We start from the raw sequence: 19,983 nt of genomic DNA, 5'->3' as shown, positions 1-19,983 counted from the left end.
TTAGACCTCAACATCACATTTAGCCGTCTAGCTTCATTTGTTCATTCTACTCCCATGTACTGAATGCCAGCCACCTGTAAGAGTAACAAGATATGACACCGCTGCCCTCCCAAAGCCCATAGTCCAGAAAGGAAAGACAGACATGTAAACAATTGCAATACTATGTTGGAAGCACTTCCTGTAATAAAAGTAACAATAAAACCTGCAGGAACATAAAGGAGAAGGAATATGATCCTTTATTAATGTTCCTGGAGACATTTATATTCATTCCTGTGGACAGGCTCTTTTTTATTCACTGCTATATCTTAAGTGCCTACGAGAAAATGCCTAGCACCTATAATTAGTATTTGCCTAATAAATTGTTTTGTGTGTGCTAAAAAAAAAAAAAAAAGGTACAGCGTCAACGATAACATTATTATCCTCTCTGGAACTGGAATTTGACACGTGAGGACCCATACGTCAGTTTCTGAGACCCCGCCCCCGGCCATTTGTGACGCCAAGGCCGCCCCTTCTAGGACACTTGTGGTGGTCCGCACCCGCCGGCTCTCTCTCGCTTGGCCCGTTAGAGGCCGCTTTGGTCCTGGGATCGCGGGCGGATCGTCTGGGGCCATGAGGAAGCTCGCTGCGGGCTTCCTTCTCTCACTCCTGAAGGGTGAGATTCCCACCTACTCAGCCTCTTCCTCCCAGGCTAGGTCTACCGCCACCTCTCGAGAACCCTTTCTTGACTGTTTCTGAAACGTCTCCCACGGAGGTCGTCTGGGACGTGCTCCCTAGCTTCTGACTTGAACTCCTCCCGGATCTCCCCAAGGCTCACCTTGTCTCTGTCCATGGCATCCCCACCAACCGAACACTCCCGTTCCTAATTTACACGGGGCCCCGCTGGCCACTCTGGGTCCATCCCGGGCAAGGAGGGGGTTTGGAGTTTGGCCCATCCATCCGTCTGTTCCCCGCCCCGCAGTGCTGCTCTTGCCTTCGTCAGCTGCCCCAGGCCAGGATTCCATTTCGGCCTCCACTCCCGGCAGCCCTCTCTCCCCCAATGAATATGAACGCTTCTTCGCACTGCTGACCCCCACCTGGAAGGCAGAGACTACCTGCCGTCTCCGCGCAACTCACGGCTGCAGGAATCCCACCCTCGTCCAGCTGGACCAATATGAGAATCACGGCTTGGTGCCCGATGGTGAGGGCCCGATTGGTGGGGCAGATTTATACTCATTGCAGACAGGGGAAGGGTATGACTGACCTCTTATCCTGCGCCCATATTCTCCACACGCCAGATCCAAGGTGCCCACTGTCCCCTCTGGGAGGGAGCCCCCCTTGTATGTTCACCTTCTCCACCCCTGCCCCTTCGCAGGCGCTGTTTGCTCCGACCTCCCTTATGCCTCTTGGTTTGAATCCTTCTGCCAGTTTACTCAGTACCGTTGCTCCAACCACATCTACTATGCCAAGGTGAGTCCCAGGACAAAGGTGGAGCTGGTGTTGCAGGACAAAGGGAGAGGCAGTGGCAGTAAGAAGCTGAGGAAGGGCTCCAGGAGGGCCATCCTTAGGTCCTTCCTCCCTGCCACTTTGCCAATCATTTACCCAGATTATGTATGAATACAGTCTCACCTTGGGTATTCAGACTGTCAGAACACTCCTGTTTACTGCAAGAAAAGGAGAGAAGAGGCAAAAATTAAGCCCTACCATTTCTTCTTTTTTTTTTTTTTTTTTTTTTTGGTACGTGCCCCTAGTGGGAACCAAACCCAGGACTCTCTGGTCCACAGGCCAAGGCTCTAACCGCTGAGCCAAGCCGGCCAGGGCTACCATTTCTTCTAACAGTCAGTGATTTCATTCAAATCAAACATTAAAGAGTGAAGGCAGGGTTGTGACCAAGACATCAAGTTTTATCTCGTAGGGGAAACCTTTCTCAGGTCTGGAGGGTTCCACCAGGGACCCTGTACCTTCATCCCTGCCCAGGAACTGTGAGAGAGGAGGCATGCTGGAAAAGGCACTGAGGAATAAGTTGGAGTAGAAGTCCACTTTTGGAAAAGGCATTCCCATGTTCCTTCTCTTCTTGCAGAGGGTCCGATGCTCCCAGCCAGTCTCAATTCTCTCACCTAACACTGACAAAGAGATAGATTCTTCCACTGAAGCCCAGCCCACCTCAATGACCTCCCCAGCGTCATCCCACAATACAGGTGAGACCCTTCCAGCACCTAGGAGACTAGCAGCAACTACTTCCATACATCCCAGAGCCCAGGATTTAAGGCATCAGTGGCAGGGAAACAGGAAGAATGTTGCACGAGGGTGGAAGATGGGGAGAGGCAGCCCTTTACATAATGGAGAAACTGCTTTTTAGGAATACAAGTTAGAGCTTTCGTGTCCCAGAATATCTTCTGGCATCACTTCCAAGTCTGCCCTGAATTCACTTTTTCTAGCTCCCCAAAACATTCCTATGTTTGGAAGCCCTCTGGGACTTTTGTAAGTTAACATCTTAGTCTAGAAAGGATTAGTTGCTAGCTATTCAGAATATGTGCTATTTCCTAAGTGAGATGAACAACAGGTGGTATTTGAGATGGCAGTTAAGGAAGAGGAGCACTTGTAAGGGAGGTGGGAAGGTGATATACCAACAAATCCACAATGGTATTATTTTGATATTTATATTCTTTTCTGTGTCTTCTATACTTGACTATGTGAATAATTGTGACTTAGGCTGCTTTCTTCTGCCTTGGTGTTTATGTGGGTGTCCCTCTGTGAACAAACACACTCAGGCCAGAAAGCTGACTGTCCTTTTACTTCTCTTTCTTGGTCCCTCCCAAACTCTGTGGCAGCCACGGAACGGCAGGCCTTCCAGCCCTGGCCTGAACTGCTCAACAACAATGTGGAGGAGCTGCTGCAAGCCTCCATGTCCCTGGGAGGCCCCGAGCGAGTGGCAGAGCACAAGCAGGATCAAGGGCAGGAGCACAAGCAGGATCAAGGGCAGGAGCACAAGCAGGATCAAGGGCAGGAGCACAAACAGGATCAAAGGCAGGAGCACAAACAGGAGCAATGGCAGGAACACAAACAGGAGCAAGGGCAAGAACATAAACAGGAGGAAGAGCAGGAGCAAGAGGAACAGGAAGAGGAGGACGAAGAAGAGGAGGAGGAGGAGGAGGAGGAGGAAGAGGGGAAGCAGGAGGAAGGACAGGGGACGGGGGAGGGACTTCGTACCTTGTATGGGCTACAGACAGACACGGAGCCCAAGCACCAGGCTGGTTTATCTTTCAACCCTTTCTCCTTCACTGCCCGTGTACGGGAAGTGGCGTCTACACCTATGATGATAGATAACATCCAAGAGCTTATTCGATCTGCCCAGGAAATGGAGGAAATGGGTGATACGTATGAGGAAGACTCTGTTTGGAGAAGCCAAAACTCGGGCAGGTACAGTAAGTTTGACTCCCCTACTGATCCTACCCTTCCTGCTGCCTTCTTCAGAAATGAGAAGTTCACTTTCTAACTTTGGCCTCCAGATACCCATTTCCTACGTGACAAAGTGGCATGAGCCCTGTACCTAAAGCTACCAAGCTTGAGTTCCGGTCTTGTCTCTGGCCTTGATAAGCATTGCAACTTTGAGGAAGTTACTTCCCCTTTCTGAACCTTGGTTCCTCATTTTTAAGAGGAGGCAGTTGGTCTAAGAAGTCTCTAAGGCCCTATCCAACATGCTGAATATGTGTGACCAGAAGAGAGTCTGAGGGGTGGGGAAGAGAGTGGATGTGGTTTTCTGCCCCAGCACTGGCCACCAACCAGGTCTGTCTCCTTGCAGCCTCTTGCAGCTGCCCCATGTGGAAGCCTTACTGGTGATGTGCTATTCTATTGTGGAGAACTCCTGCATCATGACCCCCACAGCCAAGGCCTGGCAGCACTTGGAGGATGAGGTCCTTGGTTTCGGGAAGACGGTAGGCCCACCATACTGTTTAATGAATGCATGCCCAATGGGCATCCTGGCACTGTACTAGGCCTTCGGAGTAGAGGGATGAGCAGGTATATAGAAAGCATGAGGCACTGCTGGAGAGGTCCTCTTCAAGTGGGCATACCTTCTCTGGAAGGGCATACCCAGCTCTCCTTAAAGGAGGAAGGCTCAAGACTAGTCTGGACTCCATTCTATTTTGGAATTCATTCTTCAGTTCCCTGAGTTGTTAGGCTTGAGTCATCTTCTGATCCAGTTCACCATCTTCAATATTTGGCTTTACCTTACATGCCGTTCTTTCCACATGGGGCATAGAACTCATTCCAGGATCTGTAGAGAGATTCCAGTCTCAATGTGTCCTCAGTGCCCAACAAGTCCTACTCCCAGGAAAATATCCTTTAGGTTTTTAAATAATGCAAGTCAACAGACATCTATTGAAGTTGGTATGCCATCCATTCATTCATTTGTTCAACAAATATTGATTGGGCACCAAATCTGAACTAGGTATTTGAGATGTTAGCAATGAGTACAATAGATCTAGTCACCTTGGAGCTCTTGAAGCCTAGTGGGAGAGACAGATAAGGAAACAGGTAGAACAGTATGACAGGATAAACGCTGTGATGGATAAGTACCAAGTGCAAGAGAGCAGAAGGGGACAATTGTCTGTGGTTGGGAGAATCAGAGAATGTTTCTAATAGGAACTGATGTTTACACTGAAACCTGAAGAGAAAAGAAGTCAGCCATTTAAGAGGAGGCAGTTGGTCTAAGAAGTCTCTAATGCCCTATCCAACATGCTGAATATGTGTGACCAGAAGAGAGTCTGAGGGGTGGGGAAGAGAGTGGATGTGGTTTTCTGCCCCAGCACTGGCCACCAACCAAAGAAGAGACTTGGTAGAAGCTTCCTGCTAGAGGGAATAGTATGTGCAAAGGCTGTGAGGCAAGAAAGTGATTTTATGAGGGACCAAGAATGAAAATATTGCTGCCCTTAAAGGGCCTAGAGCCCACGAGGGATTCAGCAGCATTACAAAAGGAGTATGGTAGGTTTTTAGATGTAGGAAGGTCAGGAGTCCTGGAGAGCCCACCAGATTTTAGGGCTTGGTTAAGGGAACAGCAAGGAGCCCATTTTGCCTGGAACAATGCAGTAGGTGACCGAGTAGAAGAGATAGTAAGTCATTATGTGAAAAATCTCAAATGGCAGTCTGAAACATTTGTATTTAATTTGGTAGAAAAAAAGAATTTAGTAACCATTTTTGGTCAGGGACATGACTATGCCTTCCTTATGAGCTGTTGTGCGGAATAAACAAGATGACATAAGAGATTTTGTACACTGTGGTGTGCTGTAGTCATGGGTGGAGAAGGAGGAGGATGGGACTGTCTGCAGAACCTCCTGAGAAGGCCGAGGGAGCTCAGTCAGGGCGGAGAGTCCAGCTAGAAGATGGGTAGCTCCACTCAAAAGAATGTCTTCCAGGACCTTGGAAGTTTGAAGCTAGGTGCTTAGCGAGAGTATAGGTTTTGAAGTTAGAATGGTGGATCTATGTCCCAGTTCCACCATCTATAAAGCATGTGGTTTTGAGCAAGTTAACCTCACTGAGATTGTTTTCTTGTCAGTCAAATGCAGCTATTATTAGTACCTGTGCTAGTGTAGGACTCTTGTGAGGACCAAATGAAATGAGAGTGTTTATAGCCATGGTGCTTAGCCCTGTGTCAACTCTTTGTAAATATTAGCATTATCGTTAGGAAAGCGAGAGAGAAAGGGAAAGTTAGGTGTTCTATTCAGATAGTCTAAGTTAGGGGTGGTTGTAGTTCACCCAGTGGTGAACATCTGTCAGTCATTTGACAATTGAGAATTTGAAGCTTGGGAAAGACATCAGAACTGATAATAAAGATGATGTGGGTGTCATTTGCAGAGAGATGAAGATTACCTGGGAGGAGATAAATCATCCAGGAAGAGGATGAAGAAACAAAGAGCCGAGGCGATGTCCTTGGGGAACTCTTGGGGAGGGGAGCAGGGAGAAAAGCCACAGAAGCTTTCAGAAGAGCCTGAATGCAAAGACGTTTGTGGAAATGGCTCTGGAGGGCTGAGGTGTGGGATAATCTCAGCCTCAGCCTCTTTACTGTACTCCTGCTTTAGGTCTGTGACAGCCTCGGGCGGCACCACCTAGCTATCTGTCCCCTCTGTGCCTTCTGCTCCCTGAAGCTGGAGCAATGCCAATCGGAGTCCAACTTGCAGCGGCAGCAATGTGACAAGTCCCACAAAACTCCCTTCGTGAGCCCCTTGCTCTCATCCCAGAGCATGTCCATCGGCATCCAGGTACCTAGCTAACTGGGCATCCTGTAGTGGGGGAGGCCTCAGGCTCCGGGCAGATTTGGACATCAGGAAAAGAGGCCTGCAGAGAAGCAGGAGTGTGCACCTCTCCCCTATCCCCTGTGCCACAGATGGGAACCCTAAAATCGGGCCGCTATTATGGGCTGGATTTTTATGGCGGGCTCCGCATGGACTTCTGGTGTGCCCGACTAGCCACGAAGGGCTGTGAAGATAGTCGAGTAGCCGGCTGGCTCCAGATGGAGTTCCTTAGCTTCCATGATGGAGATTTCCCCACCAAGGTCAGAACCTTTCCCCAAAGCTCAGCCCCACCCCACGCACCCCAGTTCCTTCTGGTTACTTGCTCTAAGCAGCCCCAGGATGTGGAAGGGGGCTTGGGCCCCTGGCTTCTGAGAATCAGTCCTCACTGAACCTACTGCCTCTCTTCAATAGATCACACACACACACACACACACACACACACACACACAGCAGGATTACATATGGCAAAGGAGTAGGAATTGAGAGGGATTGGAGAGCATAGCATTGGGAAGCAGGAGACAGAGGTCCCAGCTCTACCAGTTACCTGCTGAGGGGCTTTGGTCAGGTCACTTCCCACTCTAGGCCCAAGTTAAACAACAAATGACTAGGTGATGGGTGAGGGACCACCCCTCCCCCAATTCAGTACTTCCCTGTCCGGGTCTGACAGTCTCCTTCCCTAACACTAGTGGTGCTTTCCCTGCTTAGTGACATCATTGTTGCCCCTGTCCCCAAAGTTCCTCCTCTATGGAACTACTGTTGTACCTGAGAGCCAGGCCCCTCCTTTCTGTGTGTGTGTGTGTGTGTGTGTGTGTGTATGTTTTAAAATTAATTAATTTTATTTTTAAAAATTAATTAATTTTATTTTATTACAGATGTTTCTCCTTTCTGTGGCTTAACAGGGGAAGTCAAAACAATGAAAAGTAGGGGCAGCTTAAGAAAGGGCTGGTCACTGAGCTGAGGGCCCCTGCCCAGATCTTATCCCTGGGCCCCTAGATCTGAAAGAGATCTCAGAGATAATCTCTGCTGCTCCCCTGGATTTATAGATGTGGTAGCCAGGTCCACAGAGGGAAGTGGCTCAGCCAAGGTCACACATTAGAGATTGTTCTACCCTCTCCCTTATTCATCACTAGAGGGCTCCCTGAGACTGGACCACTACTTGGGCCCCCTTCCAATGTTCTGCACCCTTAATGCGCCACTTCCCCATTCCCCATTCCTCAGCCACTTTCCCAGCAAAGTGAACAGCAAGGAAGCCATTCGCACTCTCTGGCTCCTGGCTTCTTCCCAATAACTGAGCTATGACTGAGGGTGAAATGGGAAAGGCAGAAGAGACAAACTCCTATGTTTCAGAGAGGGGGCACCCAGGTGTAGGAGGTCTGGTGCTCAGGGGTCACACCCCTGCCCCTGGCTCTGCCACTCTCTGGTGGGCTGGTGTTTCATAAGGCTTCTGATATCTCCCCACCCCCTGGCCTAGATTTGTGACACAAACTATGTGCAGTACCCGAACTACTGTGCCTTCAAAAGCCAACAGTGTCTGATGAGAAACCAGGACCAGAAGGTGAGCCCCTCACCATGCCCCCTCTTCCTCCCATCAGCCTCTCAGTCAGTCACCTTCGTTGGGTGCCTTTTCTGGGTAACACGCACCAGCCCCCCCTGCTCCAAACAGCAGGGACATGGAGAGCAGTTTCCTACTTGCCTCTCAGGGCAGAGGCCTCCACCAGAGCACTCCCTCTCCTCCACTCCCCCTGCCTTGGAGTAAGCAAGCCCCACCCCAGGTCAGAGGGGTCTGGCAGGGATGCTGCTTATGAGAGGTGAGGGCCCTGAGGGCACCAGGGGAAGAACCCCAGCTGGGTTGGGGATTAGATGTTGAGGTTGCAGTCTTGTCTTCCACTCTTACTCACCAAGAAGTCTGGGATAAGTCACTTCCTCCCCCACCCCACCTCAGACTGAAAGGAGGGGGTTGGGCTACTTGGTGTCTCTTGAAGCTTGAAAAACCCACATCTGAGTTTCCTCCTTCCCTCTACTACCTTGTGCCTATAACCACCCGCCTCTGGTTCTTGTGGGACTTCTGACACTTCTCCACCTCCATGCCTCTGGCTCCTTGTTCTGTAACTCAGACTATGTGTGTCCCCCATGCCCGTGTAGGTGTCCCGTATGAGATGTCTGCAGAACGAGAGTTACACTATCTTGTCTCCAGCCAAAAGTGAGGACCTTGTGCTTCGATGGAGCCAGGAATTTAGCACCTTGACTCTGGGCCAAGTCGGATGAGCTGGGGTTCTTCCTGTCTCCACCCCAACCTGCACTTTCTACATTCTCCATTGCTTTTAGACTCCATTTGTCATCAGTTTGCTTTCAGGCTGCCCCTTTTTGGTCTCTTACCTTGATCCTTACTCACATTTTTGTTGGGTCAGGGAAACAGTCCCAGAAAGGTTCGTGATGGAAACTCCACCCACCTTAAAGGATGTCTTTGCATAAAGTGTTTATTTTTAACCTGTATGGCCTATTTTGGTTATGAATCTATCCTCAGCACTGCCACAGTGCCCATGGGAGTCAACCCTCCCCGCCAAGGGGGCTTACAGACCCTTCTATAAGGTGAGATAACCTCATGGGAATGATGCTCAGGGAAGCAGCCATCTGCTGGGAGAAGAAGACCTAAAAAACGAAGGAGTCAGATTGAAGAAGAACACAGCTGGGGCTCAGGGATCCTGTGGGTCAGGAGGGCATGTGTGTCTTCATCTCTGAATCCCTGGGCCCCAGGAGCTCAGATGTGAGTATAGAATTGTCCCTCGGAACAATAAAGGCCAGAGCCTGACAGAGATCATGTCCAGGGGTACCCATTCCAGGGAAAGAGGGCAGGACTTGCACTTTATCAAGAGGATGGGAATAGCTGGGGCCTGGAGCTCAGGAAACCCTCACTTTGACATCCAGTAATGGGCCAGATGGTCTGAGTGTTAAGGTAGTTTTGTCTTGACAACATACATTGAGATGTAACTTCAGCATTGGCCTTTAATAACAGGATATCGCTGTGTGTGTTCTGAGGACACATTTGGGAAACTGTACAGTCTCTCTTCTCTAGGTTCATGGTGATTAATAACATTAAGAAAAAAACTTATGGAAACGTTCATATAAGCACAAAAACAGAATAGTATAATGCACCCCCATGCTTCACCCAGCTTCAAAATCAACACATGGCCCTGTAATAGAGAAACCTATTTAAGCTAGTATTTTTCAAACTCATTTGACCACAATATTCTTTTTCACTTACCACTCAAAAACTTGAACTTGTTTTTGTGTATTGAGCATAGACAACATGCCCAGCCCTATTCATACAGAAGACAAGGGACTTGGCCCTAGGATACAGAAAAGAGGTCTTGTCATCTAAGCTCTCTGGCCAGCCCCCAACCCCCAGCTCACAGCCCACGAGAGACAGAAGCAAGGAGGAACTGCCTAGCCTGTTAGCTGCTGTGATGGAGAGGCTATGCACACTCTGCGGTGAAAGCAGGCCCAGCAGCAGCCCTGGTATGCAGACGGGCCCTAGGCAGGGGGAGGTAGAGCAAAACCACCTGCAGGGATCCAAAAGAGAGACACCCAGAGGGAGCTGGTGAGAAAATCAAATGAGAGGCTGGTGGGTTAGTCATCACATCAGTGGGTGGGTGTGTCAGCTAGGCTTCCCGGAAACTGGGGAGTATATGAACGATGGGCGGGGAAGGGGAATCATTAGTTGGCCAAAGTTGGAGCTGGATTAAGTGCCATTATCTGCTGGGGTTTTCTTGGCCAGTCTGTGAAGACCGCTGAAGGCACTGCTTCCTCCTCTCTTTCTGTGCACGTGGTTGGGTGAGTGCAAGGAGGTGGAATCTGTTGAGATCTGCCCAGGTGGGTGTGTCCCCACCCGCCCCAGGAGCAGGTCCTTCCAGCCCAGCCCAGCCCAGTGCAGAGCAGGCAGCAGGAGCCAGCTTGGGGCAGCGGCAGAGCTCAACAGGGAGCACAGGTATGGGGGTGTCACAGGTGGGCTTGAACCTCATGGGGGCACAAGAGGTGGCACCTCTCTTTTAGAAATGGGGACATTGTGGGATGGAGGTGAGGGTGGGCCATGGGACCTGGAAAACCTTTTTGAATAGAGTAAAAAGCAAAAGGGTCGGCCTTGGGCAGAAAGACCTTATCAGACAGAGAACACATCCTGGAGTGCCCCCTTTGAAGCTTGAAGCCCCACATTGGGGCATCTGGTTAGGGAGGCGGCTGTATTCTCCCCTTCACTCTTGAGGCCCCACTGTCATGCTGAACCCTGGGCTTCCCGTGGCCACTGAGGAGGGTCCAACTGGGGATGATTTCCAACCCTTTCCCATTCTCAGTTACTACTTAACTCCCCACCCCCCACCCACTGACCTACCAGGGCTGAGCCCTCTGCTAGATGATAATAAATGTATCTGATTAAACTCCATGAATGGGTTCACTGGCACAAATGTATTCTTATGGTTATTCTTCCCAGCTAACCAAGGGGTATTAACCAAGGGGCATTATTTATTTATTTTTACTGATTTGAGAGAGAGAGAAGCATTGATTTGTTGTTCCGCTTATTTATTCATTCACTGGTGGATTCTTGTATGTGCCCTGACCAGTGATTAAACCCACAACCTTGGTGGGTCGGGATGACGTTCTAACCAAATGAGCTACCCTGCCAGGGCCTTCAAGGGGTATTTTAATAGGGTCTTTGAGAAACACTACCTTAACCCAATTCGTTCATCTATATAAGAAGATTAGACAAATGATTTCTAATGTCCCTATAGCTCTGATAGAATGTGGCGCATAGGTGACAGGAAGAGGATGAAATTTCAGATATTGCACATAGGTGGAGGAAATATTTGAGGATGGGCAAGGCCTTATGATACCTTTGTATCACACCAATGAGGGCAGCTGCCTACCTATTACCTATGTGTATGGGGGCTTCCCTGGAAGAAGGAGATCTCCCAGCCAATTGTAAATCCTCAGCTCCTTTTAGGGTGAGCTGAAATTGTAGCCCTTAGGGGAGATTGAGGCAAGGATTGAGGGGGAAACAAAACCTTAGACCTGTAAGCCTCACTTCCTGGGCCTCTCAGAGACACTAGATCCCAGCTCTGTCTGCCTGTGTCTGATGCTGTCAGCTCTCCCCATCCTGCTGCCCCAGTGTACACCCCAACAATGAAGCCTGTGTGCCCAGGCCCACGGGGAAGGAGACAGTAGAGTGAGAACAAGCCAGTGGCACACACTCAGTGATGCTGGAGTTCAGGGCAAGGTCAACGAGGCCAAAGGCTACAGGACACTCCCTGAGGCAGGATCCAGCCAGGCCACGAAGCAAGGTAAGAAGCATGCAGACCACTCGGAGCACAGGGCCAGGACGGCTCCGTCTGAGTGTTTTCTCTTGATTGGGACTTTATTTCCTGTTTTTTGAGCTCTTGAAAGCAGGGTGGAGGGAGATGTGCAAGTGAAGGGGTGACATCCCCACATGGGGAAACTATTGAGCTGTAGGCCGCCTTTGCTTTCTGCCTTTTCCCAGAAGAAACAGGAGAGATGAGGTCAGAATACCTGGGGCGGGAGAAGACATGGCTGGGATAATGTTGGAAAGACAGTAGGAGACAGTTTCGGGAGTGAGAGTGTGGGGAGATGAGCAGGAATTTTGGCTGGAGCAAGCAGAGCCTCCACCAGGGAGGAGGGAGGACAGAGATGGGACAGGACAGCCCCCTGGGGTCTGCCCCAGAGAGGTGCCTCTCCTTGGTCCCTGGGGCAGAATAAAGCCATCTGCTCACCCTGCTGACCTTGGACTGTCTCCACACCACAGAGCCCTCAGACCCAGGACAAGCTGATGAGCAGGATTCATCCATGTCCCCAAAGCAGAGCTTTCCACAAAGTCTTTAGACTATGTTAAGCTTCTCCCAGAGGCTCAGCACAGTTTGGATCTGTTTAGAGAGTCTGATATCGAGAGCTTTTATAATTAAGCCCATCTGTGTGCTCTGGGTGCATCCTCCCAACGCCACCTGAGCACAGCGGCAGGGGAAGTAGGTTTAGCTAACAAGGCAGGTTATAGCACACACTCTGTGTAGTGGGTGGGACACACTGACTGGCTGGGACTCCAGAATCTAAAATGAGGTTGGGGTCATTCTAGAGCTGATCTCCTAAGGGTAAGAAGGATGGGGATAGCTGAGATTCTTTCTTTTCAAACTTCTGAAACATATGAATTACTAAAAAGAGAAGGTGAAGAGAGAGCAAGGTATTTGATGAATGTGGGGGTGGAGGTGGGGGTGGGGTGGGGGAGGGAGAAGTGCTTGGAGAGGGTGGCAGAAAGGAAAGCTGGACAAAGAGGAAGTATTTTTTCCAGTATTTTTCGTGCCCCAAATTACCTATTTGTCTTCAGCTTCGTCTGCACTGTTGGTCAGATGCCAGAAGGGTGGATACCGCTGGCGGGTTATGTGCAGCAGAGAGAATGATCATGATCTAGACTCCTGCCCACTTTTACTCTCTCGTTCTCACTTCCTGCTGGTGGCAGAAAATAGCCATGTCCCTCTAGCTTATCTCAGCAAAGAGCAGTGCCCAGCCCAACTCAGAGGGCAATGGGACAGGTCTGAGAGGTCCTAAGGACATAAGGAAGAAACCTGGGCCTGGAAGTGCACATGGGAGGCTGAAGGACAGGGGCGCAGGAAGGAGGAAAGTAGCTGCACATGCTCTGTGTGAGCGGTGTGGTGGGCAGGTGATGGGGGATGGCGCGGTCCCTGACACCTCGGTGTGTTTGCTGTTTTCTTTGCCCTTCAGTGCCTTGGGTCTGGGATCTGTTTGTGCACATCTGCATGGTATGTGCTCCTGAAGCTGCCTGACTCTGCCTGTGTAAGGACACAGTCCCTAAGGCAGGGGCTGTGTCTGCCCTTCCTCCTGGGGCAGGTTGTCCATGCATACTTGTGAATAACAGAGTGTGCAGCGACATTGATTGACATGTTACTTGGAATCTTGTGCATACATCTCTTAGTGTACCTACATCGCTGTGTCTCCTTGCATGGGCACATGTGTGGAGTTGGTATGCTTATGTTACCACAAGCATGTGTGTCGAGGTGACTGAGCCTATGCAGGCCTCCATGTCATGTGTCTCCTCCTCCCTGGCGAAATGAAACCCCAGTATCCATTCTTTTCTGGGGTGGCTGCTGTTTCTTTACTTCACACATTTCCCCTACAACCTAACTTCTTCCTCAAGGCCGAGTTGGGGAGAGGCCAGGCTGCCCCTTCCCCACATCTAGAACCCTCCTTCCATTTCCTGTTTGCCTCCTTTTTGGCAGTGTTTTCCATCTTGCCATCTGGCCTGGCACTGTGCCCATTCAGCTCCACTGACAGGAGCCTCAGGGAAGCAGGCGGATGGGGTGGGGACCAGGGCAGGGGCCTGGCAGCTCTCAACGCGCAGCTTGGGCGGTTCTGTGTAAGTCTGTCAGGAAGGAGTGACTTTTTGACAAACAGGCTCCACTATAAAGAATCCCAAGGGCCCTGGCCGGTTTGGCTCAGCGGTTAGAGCATCGGCCCGTGGTGGACAAGAGAGTCCCCGGTTAGGTTCCCACTAAAGGGCACATACCTCGGTTGCAGTTTGTCCCCAGCCCCCATTGAGGTCGTGTGGGTGGCAACCAGTCGATGTCTCTCACGTTGATGTTTTTCTCTCTTTTCACCCCTCTCTCCCTCCCACTCTATCTGAAGATAAATGCAAAAATACATCCTTGGGTGAGGGGAAAAAAAAAAAAAAAGAATCCCGAGGACTTCTTTCTTTTGGAATAAGAAAGAGCATTACCATCCGCTTTACTAAAGGGTTCCTAACTTCACCCTTATTTATTTATTTATTTGTTTGTTTGTTTATTTTATCCTCACCCGAGGACATTTTTTGATATTTTGTTCAGATAAAGTGGGAGGAAGGGAGAGAGAGAAACATCGATGTGAAAGGGACACGTTGAGTGGTTGCCACCGACATGACCCCAACCAGGGCCCGGGACAAACTGCAACCGAGGTACATGCCCTTAGCGGGAACCGAACCCGGGTTTCTCTGGACCTCAAGCCGACGCTCTAACCGCTGAGCCGATGAGCCCATGTTACCAGTGTTTGAAGGGGGGTCAAAGAAAGAAGGGATTATTTTAAAGTATATATTTCAGCCCTGGCCAGTTTGGCTCAGTGGTTGGAGTGTCAGCCTGTAGACCAGAGAGTCCAGGGTTTGGTTCCCGCTAGGGGCAGGTACCAAAAAATAAAAATAAATAAAAATAAAGTAGCCCTGGCCAGTTTGGCTCAGCGGTTAGAGCGTTGGCCTGCGGTCCAGAGAGACCCGGGTTCGGTTCCCACTCAGGGTGCGTACCTCGGTTGCAATTTGTCCCCGGCCCTGGTTGGTTGTGCAGGTGGCAGCCACTCGATGTGTCCCTTTCACGTCGATATTTCTCTCTCTCCCTCTCTCTCCCTCCCACTCTATCTGAACAAAAAATGGAAAAATGTCCTCGGGTGAGGATTAAAAAAAATAATAATAATAATAAAAATAAAAAAAACCAAAGTATATATTTCAGTTAGACAAATGAGGAAGTAAAGTAATTTATCTATGGGCACAGATTTCACATAGGCAACTATAAAAGACCAGGTGCTCTGTGCAGCATCCATCCTCAACTCCAGCCATCCACTCTTATTGGGGGTAGCACCAGACAGCTTGGACTTTGGAGTCAGGAGGTCCTGAGTTTGAATCCTGACTTCACTCCTTACTGACTGAGCTCTTGAGCTGTTTCCTTTCCTGTAAAAATAAGGATAAACACTGACCTCAAAGGGCTGTTGGCAGGATTAAAGATTATGTATATAAAATACCCTGGGATATGGTGAACAATCAGTAAATGACAGTTATTTCACTCAACATTTATTGACATAGGTGCTGGTGATACAAAGATGAATAAGTCACAGTCCACAGCCCCTCCCTCAAGGAGCTCACAGTCTAGTGGGAGGTGCAGATGAAGAACAGCTAATTACAGTATGGGTGGGAACAGCTATGATAAACCTGCGCACCAGTGAGGGGACCACATCGGTCTTGTAGGGAGGGAGGGAGTCTGGAAAGGCTAGAGATGACTGAGTTTGCCAGTTGGAGAATGGAAGGAGGTTCATTCCAAGTTGAGGAAATAGCATGTGCAAAGGCAGAGTCCTGAAAACATAAAGTATGTGCAAAATTATTAGTTTGGTATAACTGGAGCAAAGGAGCATGGGAGGTGGCATGTGTCAGGAAAAGAGCCAGTTTTATTTGCTTTTCAGCCCCATTTAGTGTTATTTTCGCTGTTGAAATTGGTATTTTGTAGAGGAAATGTTTCTTTATTCCTTTAACTGTTTGACTGTACCTCTTACAAGTCTTAAACTGCTGATAGTCATGGTTGGAGGAAGAACAAACAAACAAAAAACACACAAGACAACTTGTTACAGTCAGATTTAGTACTTGGTTCCATGTAAGAATTCAAGCAGTTCCTCTTGAAAGGAGTAAGTCCAGTATCTTAGAATAATTGCTCAGGGTCTCCAGACAACTCCGCTCCCTAAGATGGCATGTGGACGCCCATGTTCTTATTATTCATAGTAGCCAACAGGTAGAAAAACCCAAGTAACCATAGAGAGATGAATGGATAAACAGAGTGATTCATATATATATATATATATATATATATGAATATATTATTCAGTCATAAAAAAAGAATGCAATTTAATACACACCACAACATGGACAGACCTTGCAAACATCATGCTAAGTGAAATAATCCTGACACAAAGGGACAGCTATTATATGACTCCACCCATATGAGGTATCTGGAATGGGCAAATTCATAGAGACAGAAAGTAGAATAGAGGTTACCAGTAGCTGGAGGACAGGGGTGGCGGTGGAATGGGCGATTACTGTTTAATGGGTATAAAGTTGTTGTTTGGGATAGTGAAAAAGTTCTGGAAATAGTGGTGATGGTAACACAACATGATGAATGTACTTAATGCCACTGAATTGTACACTTCAATGTAAATATTAAGTTATGTATATTTCGATACACACACACACAACGGATGGCATCTGGGTCAGTTCTGTGCCCTTGTGGCATTAAGGAAGGTGAGATCCTGAGACCATGTCCTGTCCTCTGGCTCCTCTGTCTCTTAGCCACATCTTTTGTCTGCCAGCTGTTGCCTGAGGACTGCAGCTGCTGTAGTCTGCTCTCTCCAGCAGCCTCATCAGTACCGGTGGTACTTTCTCACCTCACTGGCTCGCTCTCTGGGGTTAGGGTCCCCTTGGAGCCCTCACTAACAAACAACCATCTCCCCCCTATCACAGAACCCCTTCTGGGAATCATCCTAGTCAGACCCTCCAGGGGTGCTCCTGGAAAAGCTCAACCCCTGCCCTGGCCAGTTTGACTCAGTGGTTGGAGCATCGGCCTGTGGACTAAAGAGTCCCGGGTTCGGTTCCTGCTAGGGGCACGTACCAAAAAAGAAAAAGAAAAGCTCAACCCACAGGGCCTGGCCCTGCCTGGCAGGACTGTGCTGGTGTGTGATCAGCCTAGGAGAGCCCTGTTATATTATTACCCCCCCCCCCTTTTAGAGAGAAGAAACTTAGAGAGGTCAACAACCAAGGTGAACTCAGAGTGCTTTGAGCAAAACCCAGCCCACACAGGAGCAACAGTGGATGTGATGAGTTGAGGCTAGGATTTTGTACTGTACTTGGGAGCTTGAACTTTATTCTTTAGATAATGGGGAGCTGGCAGAGCACCTGTTCCAGGGGAGGTGCTCCATAGCACTAGTCATCACCTGACATAATACCTGTTTACTTGCACTTTATTACCTGCCTCCCTCCAGTGAAATGGAAAGTAGATGGGGACGAGGCCTTTGTTTTGTTCACTGCTGTGAACATACCTGTGAAAGCCTAAACACTTTACATAGATCATCTCATTTCATCTAAAAACCTCATGAAGTAAGGAATCACCCCCCACCACCACGTAAAGAAAATGAAATTCAGAGAGATTAAGTCACAAAAATTTTTTTAAATTTTTTTCTTTATTGATTTTAGAGAGAGAGGAAGAGAGAAATGGAAACATTGATGAGAGAGAACATCGATTGGCCGCCTCCTGCATGCCCCTCACTGGTGCAGCCCACAACCTTAGCATGTGCCCTGACTGGGAATCTAACGTGGGACCTCTTGGTGCAACCACTGAACCACACCAGCCAGATGATTAAGTCACTTTTCTGAGGACAAAAGCTAGGCAAGTTGGCAAAGCCAGAATTTAAACGCAGATAGTCTGACACTGCATATAACTGCCCTGCTGCAGAAAGCTACTCTGGCAGGATAGCAGGTGGGTAAGACTGGAGGCTGAGAAGACTCAAGAGGCCAGCCAGTTTAGCTAGATACACATCTGTGTCTTCTACCCTGTGCTTGCATAATTTTGACTTTTGGCTTGCCTTCCTATTCCAGGTCTCCAGATGATAAAGCTGTGACCCAAGGCATCTGCCCCCTGGCAGCCATCTGCCCTGCAGCAGCCATAGAACACATTCTCATGCCCTGCCTCTGCTTGCTTTGGGACTGTCTCTATGTAACCTTCAGGCCCTGTGTGTCCCATGATGCCCTGAGCCTAGCTCCTCGGCATTCTTGGCACGATGTTGGCCAACTCCTCGGCAAACACTTCTACCAACAGCTTTGATCCCCCATGCCCTGACTACCGGACCACCCACCGCCTGCACATGGTGGTCTACAGCCTGGTGCTGGTCGCAGGGCTCCCGCTCAACGCGTTGGCCCTCTGGGTCTTCCTGCGCGTGCTGCGCGTGCACTCCGTGGTGAGCGTGTACATGTGCAACTTGGCAGCCAGTGACCTGCTCTTCACTCTATCGTTGCCAGTGCGCCTCTTTTACTACTCGCTGCACTACTGGCCTTTCCCGGACCTCCTGTGCCAGACGGCGGGAGCCATCTTCCAGATGAACATGTACGGCAGCTGCATCTTCCTGACCTTAATCAACGTGGACCGCTACGCCGCCGTCGTGCACCCGCTGCAGCTGCGCCACCTGCGGCGGCCCCGCGTGGCGCGGCTGCTCTGCCTGGGCGTGTGGGCGCTCATTCTGGTGTTCGCAGTGCCCACTGTGCTCGTGCACAAGCCCTCAACCTGCAGCAACCGCGGCGCCCCGGTGCGCCTGTGCTTCGAGCGTTTCAGCGACCAGCTGTGGAAGGGCAGGCTGCTACCGCTCGTGCTGCTGGCGGAGGCGCTGGGCTTCCTGCTGCCTTTGGTGGCCGTGGTCTACTCGTCTGGCCGGGTCTTCTGGACCTTGGCGCGGCCCGACGCCACGCAGAGCCGGCGGCGGCGGAAAACGGTGCGCCTCCTGCTGGTCAACCTGGTCATCTTCCTGCTGTGCTTCGTACCCTACAACGCCACGCTGGCAGTCTATGGGTTGCTTCGGGGCAACCTGGTGATGGCGAGCCAAGCTGCTCGCGATCAAGTGCGAGGAGTGCTGATGGTGATGGTGCTGCTGGCCGGCGCCAACTGCGTGTTGGACCCACTGGTGTACTACTTCAGCGCCGAGGGTTTCCGCAACACCCTGCGCGGCCTGGGCTCTCATCTCAGGCCTAGGACCTCGGCCACCAACGGGGATGGTGGGACGCTTGCCCAACTGCCCTCTGAGACCACCTACACCACCAGGCCTGCTGCTGCTAGCCAAGGATTGCTCAGGCATTCCGATTCCGGGACGCCGACGCCCTTCACCCAGTGCCCAGAGGATTCTGTCCTCTGATCGCACATTGGGCCCTAGCGCGGTTACACCCACCTCCATTCCTTCACACATCTCACACTGGAAGACTTGTGGCGTGTGTACATAGGGAGGTGGATCAGACATTTGGATTTCTGGGTGGCAACTCTAGCTCATAAATACTGAAGGAGCAAAGTGTGGGAAGGAAGAGGGCTGGTGGAAATGGCTTCTTTAAATTGGTGGTGATGGAAAGACCCCTTGCCCACTCTGTGGAAAGTGATGATACTGTGAGCCTGCCAATGCAGAGGCAGAGGGGTAGATGAAATGCCCTTGTGGATGGACTTGAAACACTGCTGCGAGCTGGTAGATGGAGCAGAAAATGGATGTCCTGGATGTCGACTGACCACAGCAGTCTTAGGGCCATAGGTGCCACCCACATTTCATTTTCACCTGGGCTTCCCCTCCCGACATTGAGGCATAATACAAGAGTTTACTGGCTGCCCTGGCCAATTTGGCTCAGCTATTAGAGCGTCAGCCTGTGGTCCAGAGAGACCCGGGTTTGTTCCCACTAAGGGCACGTACCTCGATTGCAGTTTGTCCCTGGCCCTGGTTGGTTGTGCGGGTGGCGAACACTCGATGTGTCCCTTTCACATCGATGTTTCTCTCTCTTCCTCTCTCTCCCTCCCACTCTATCTGAACAGAAAATGGAAAAATGTCCTTGGGTGAGGATAAAAAAAAAAAAAAAAAAGAGTTTATTGGCTACAACAGAAGTGATTTCCTTGTTGTTTAGAGACTTGTAATAAATTAGACCTGACCTCCAACTTGGGGTGGTTGGGGGCAGGACAGAACTGTGAGAAGGTTTTTCTCCTCCCAAATCTTTCTAGGTCTGTCCCCCTTTCTAGGTCTTTTCTTTCTTTCTTCTTTTTCTTTAATGCTCACTTGAAGGTTTTTCCCCATTTATCTTTAGATAGAGTGTGGTGGTGATGGTGGTGGGGAGACATCAATTGGTTGC

At 49.9% G+C, this 19,983-nt stretch overlaps 2 protein-coding genes across 4 annotated transcripts; both read left to right on the top strand.

The window, feature by feature from the left end:
* The first annotated feature begins 609 nt into the window (after window positions 1-609).
* On the top strand, window positions 610-8,748 carry LOC118623318 (acrosin binding protein). The gene is made up of 11 exons (XM_036250832.1): window positions 610-652; window positions 959-1,177; window positions 1,352-1,446; window positions 2,057-2,174; window positions 2,808-2,996; window positions 3,060-3,396; window positions 3,779-3,911; window positions 6,054-6,233; window positions 6,359-6,526; window positions 7,738-7,821; window positions 8,409-8,748. Exons 1-11 carry the CDS (start codon window positions 610-612, stop codon window positions 8,529-8,531), a joined length of 1,689 nt encoding a protein of 562 aa, XP_036106725.1. The 3' UTR covers window positions 8,532-8,748.
* A 1,251-nt stretch (window positions 8,749-9,999) lies between these two features.
* On the top strand, window positions 10,000-19,534 carry LPAR5 (lysophosphatidic acid receptor 5). 3 transcript variants are annotated; one of them, XM_036253219.1, is made up of 3 exons: window positions 10,000-10,251; window positions 11,402-11,596; window positions 17,713-19,534. In XM_036253219.1, the coding sequence occupies exon 3, from the start codon at window positions 17,895-17,897 to the stop codon at window positions 19,014-19,016; it is 1,122 nt and encodes a 373-aa protein (XP_036109112.1). In that variant the 5' UTR covers window positions 10,000-10,251; window positions 11,402-11,596; window positions 17,713-17,894; the 3' UTR covers window positions 19,017-19,534. The 3 variants fall into 3 exon arrangements, with proteins under 3 accessions (XP_036109112.1, XP_036109111.1, XP_036109113.1); XM_036253218.1 differs by lacking the exon at window positions 11,402-11,596; XM_036253220.1 differs by lacking the exons at window positions 10,000-10,251; window positions 11,402-11,596 and adding an exon at window positions 12,367-12,415.
* Window positions 19,535-19,983: the final 449 nt, after the last annotated feature.

Source organism: Molossus molossus, unplaced genomic scaffold (assembly GCF_014108415.1).
Source record: "Molossus molossus isolate mMolMol1 unplaced genomic scaffold, mMolMol1.p scaffold_m16_p_10, whole genome shotgun sequence".
NCBI classification, from domain to species: domain Eukaryota; kingdom Metazoa; phylum Chordata; class Mammalia; order Chiroptera; family Molossidae; genus Molossus; species Molossus molossus.
The sequence above is the reverse complement of the archived record's forward strand: the minus strand, read 5'-3'. Positions and strand labels throughout refer to the sequence as shown.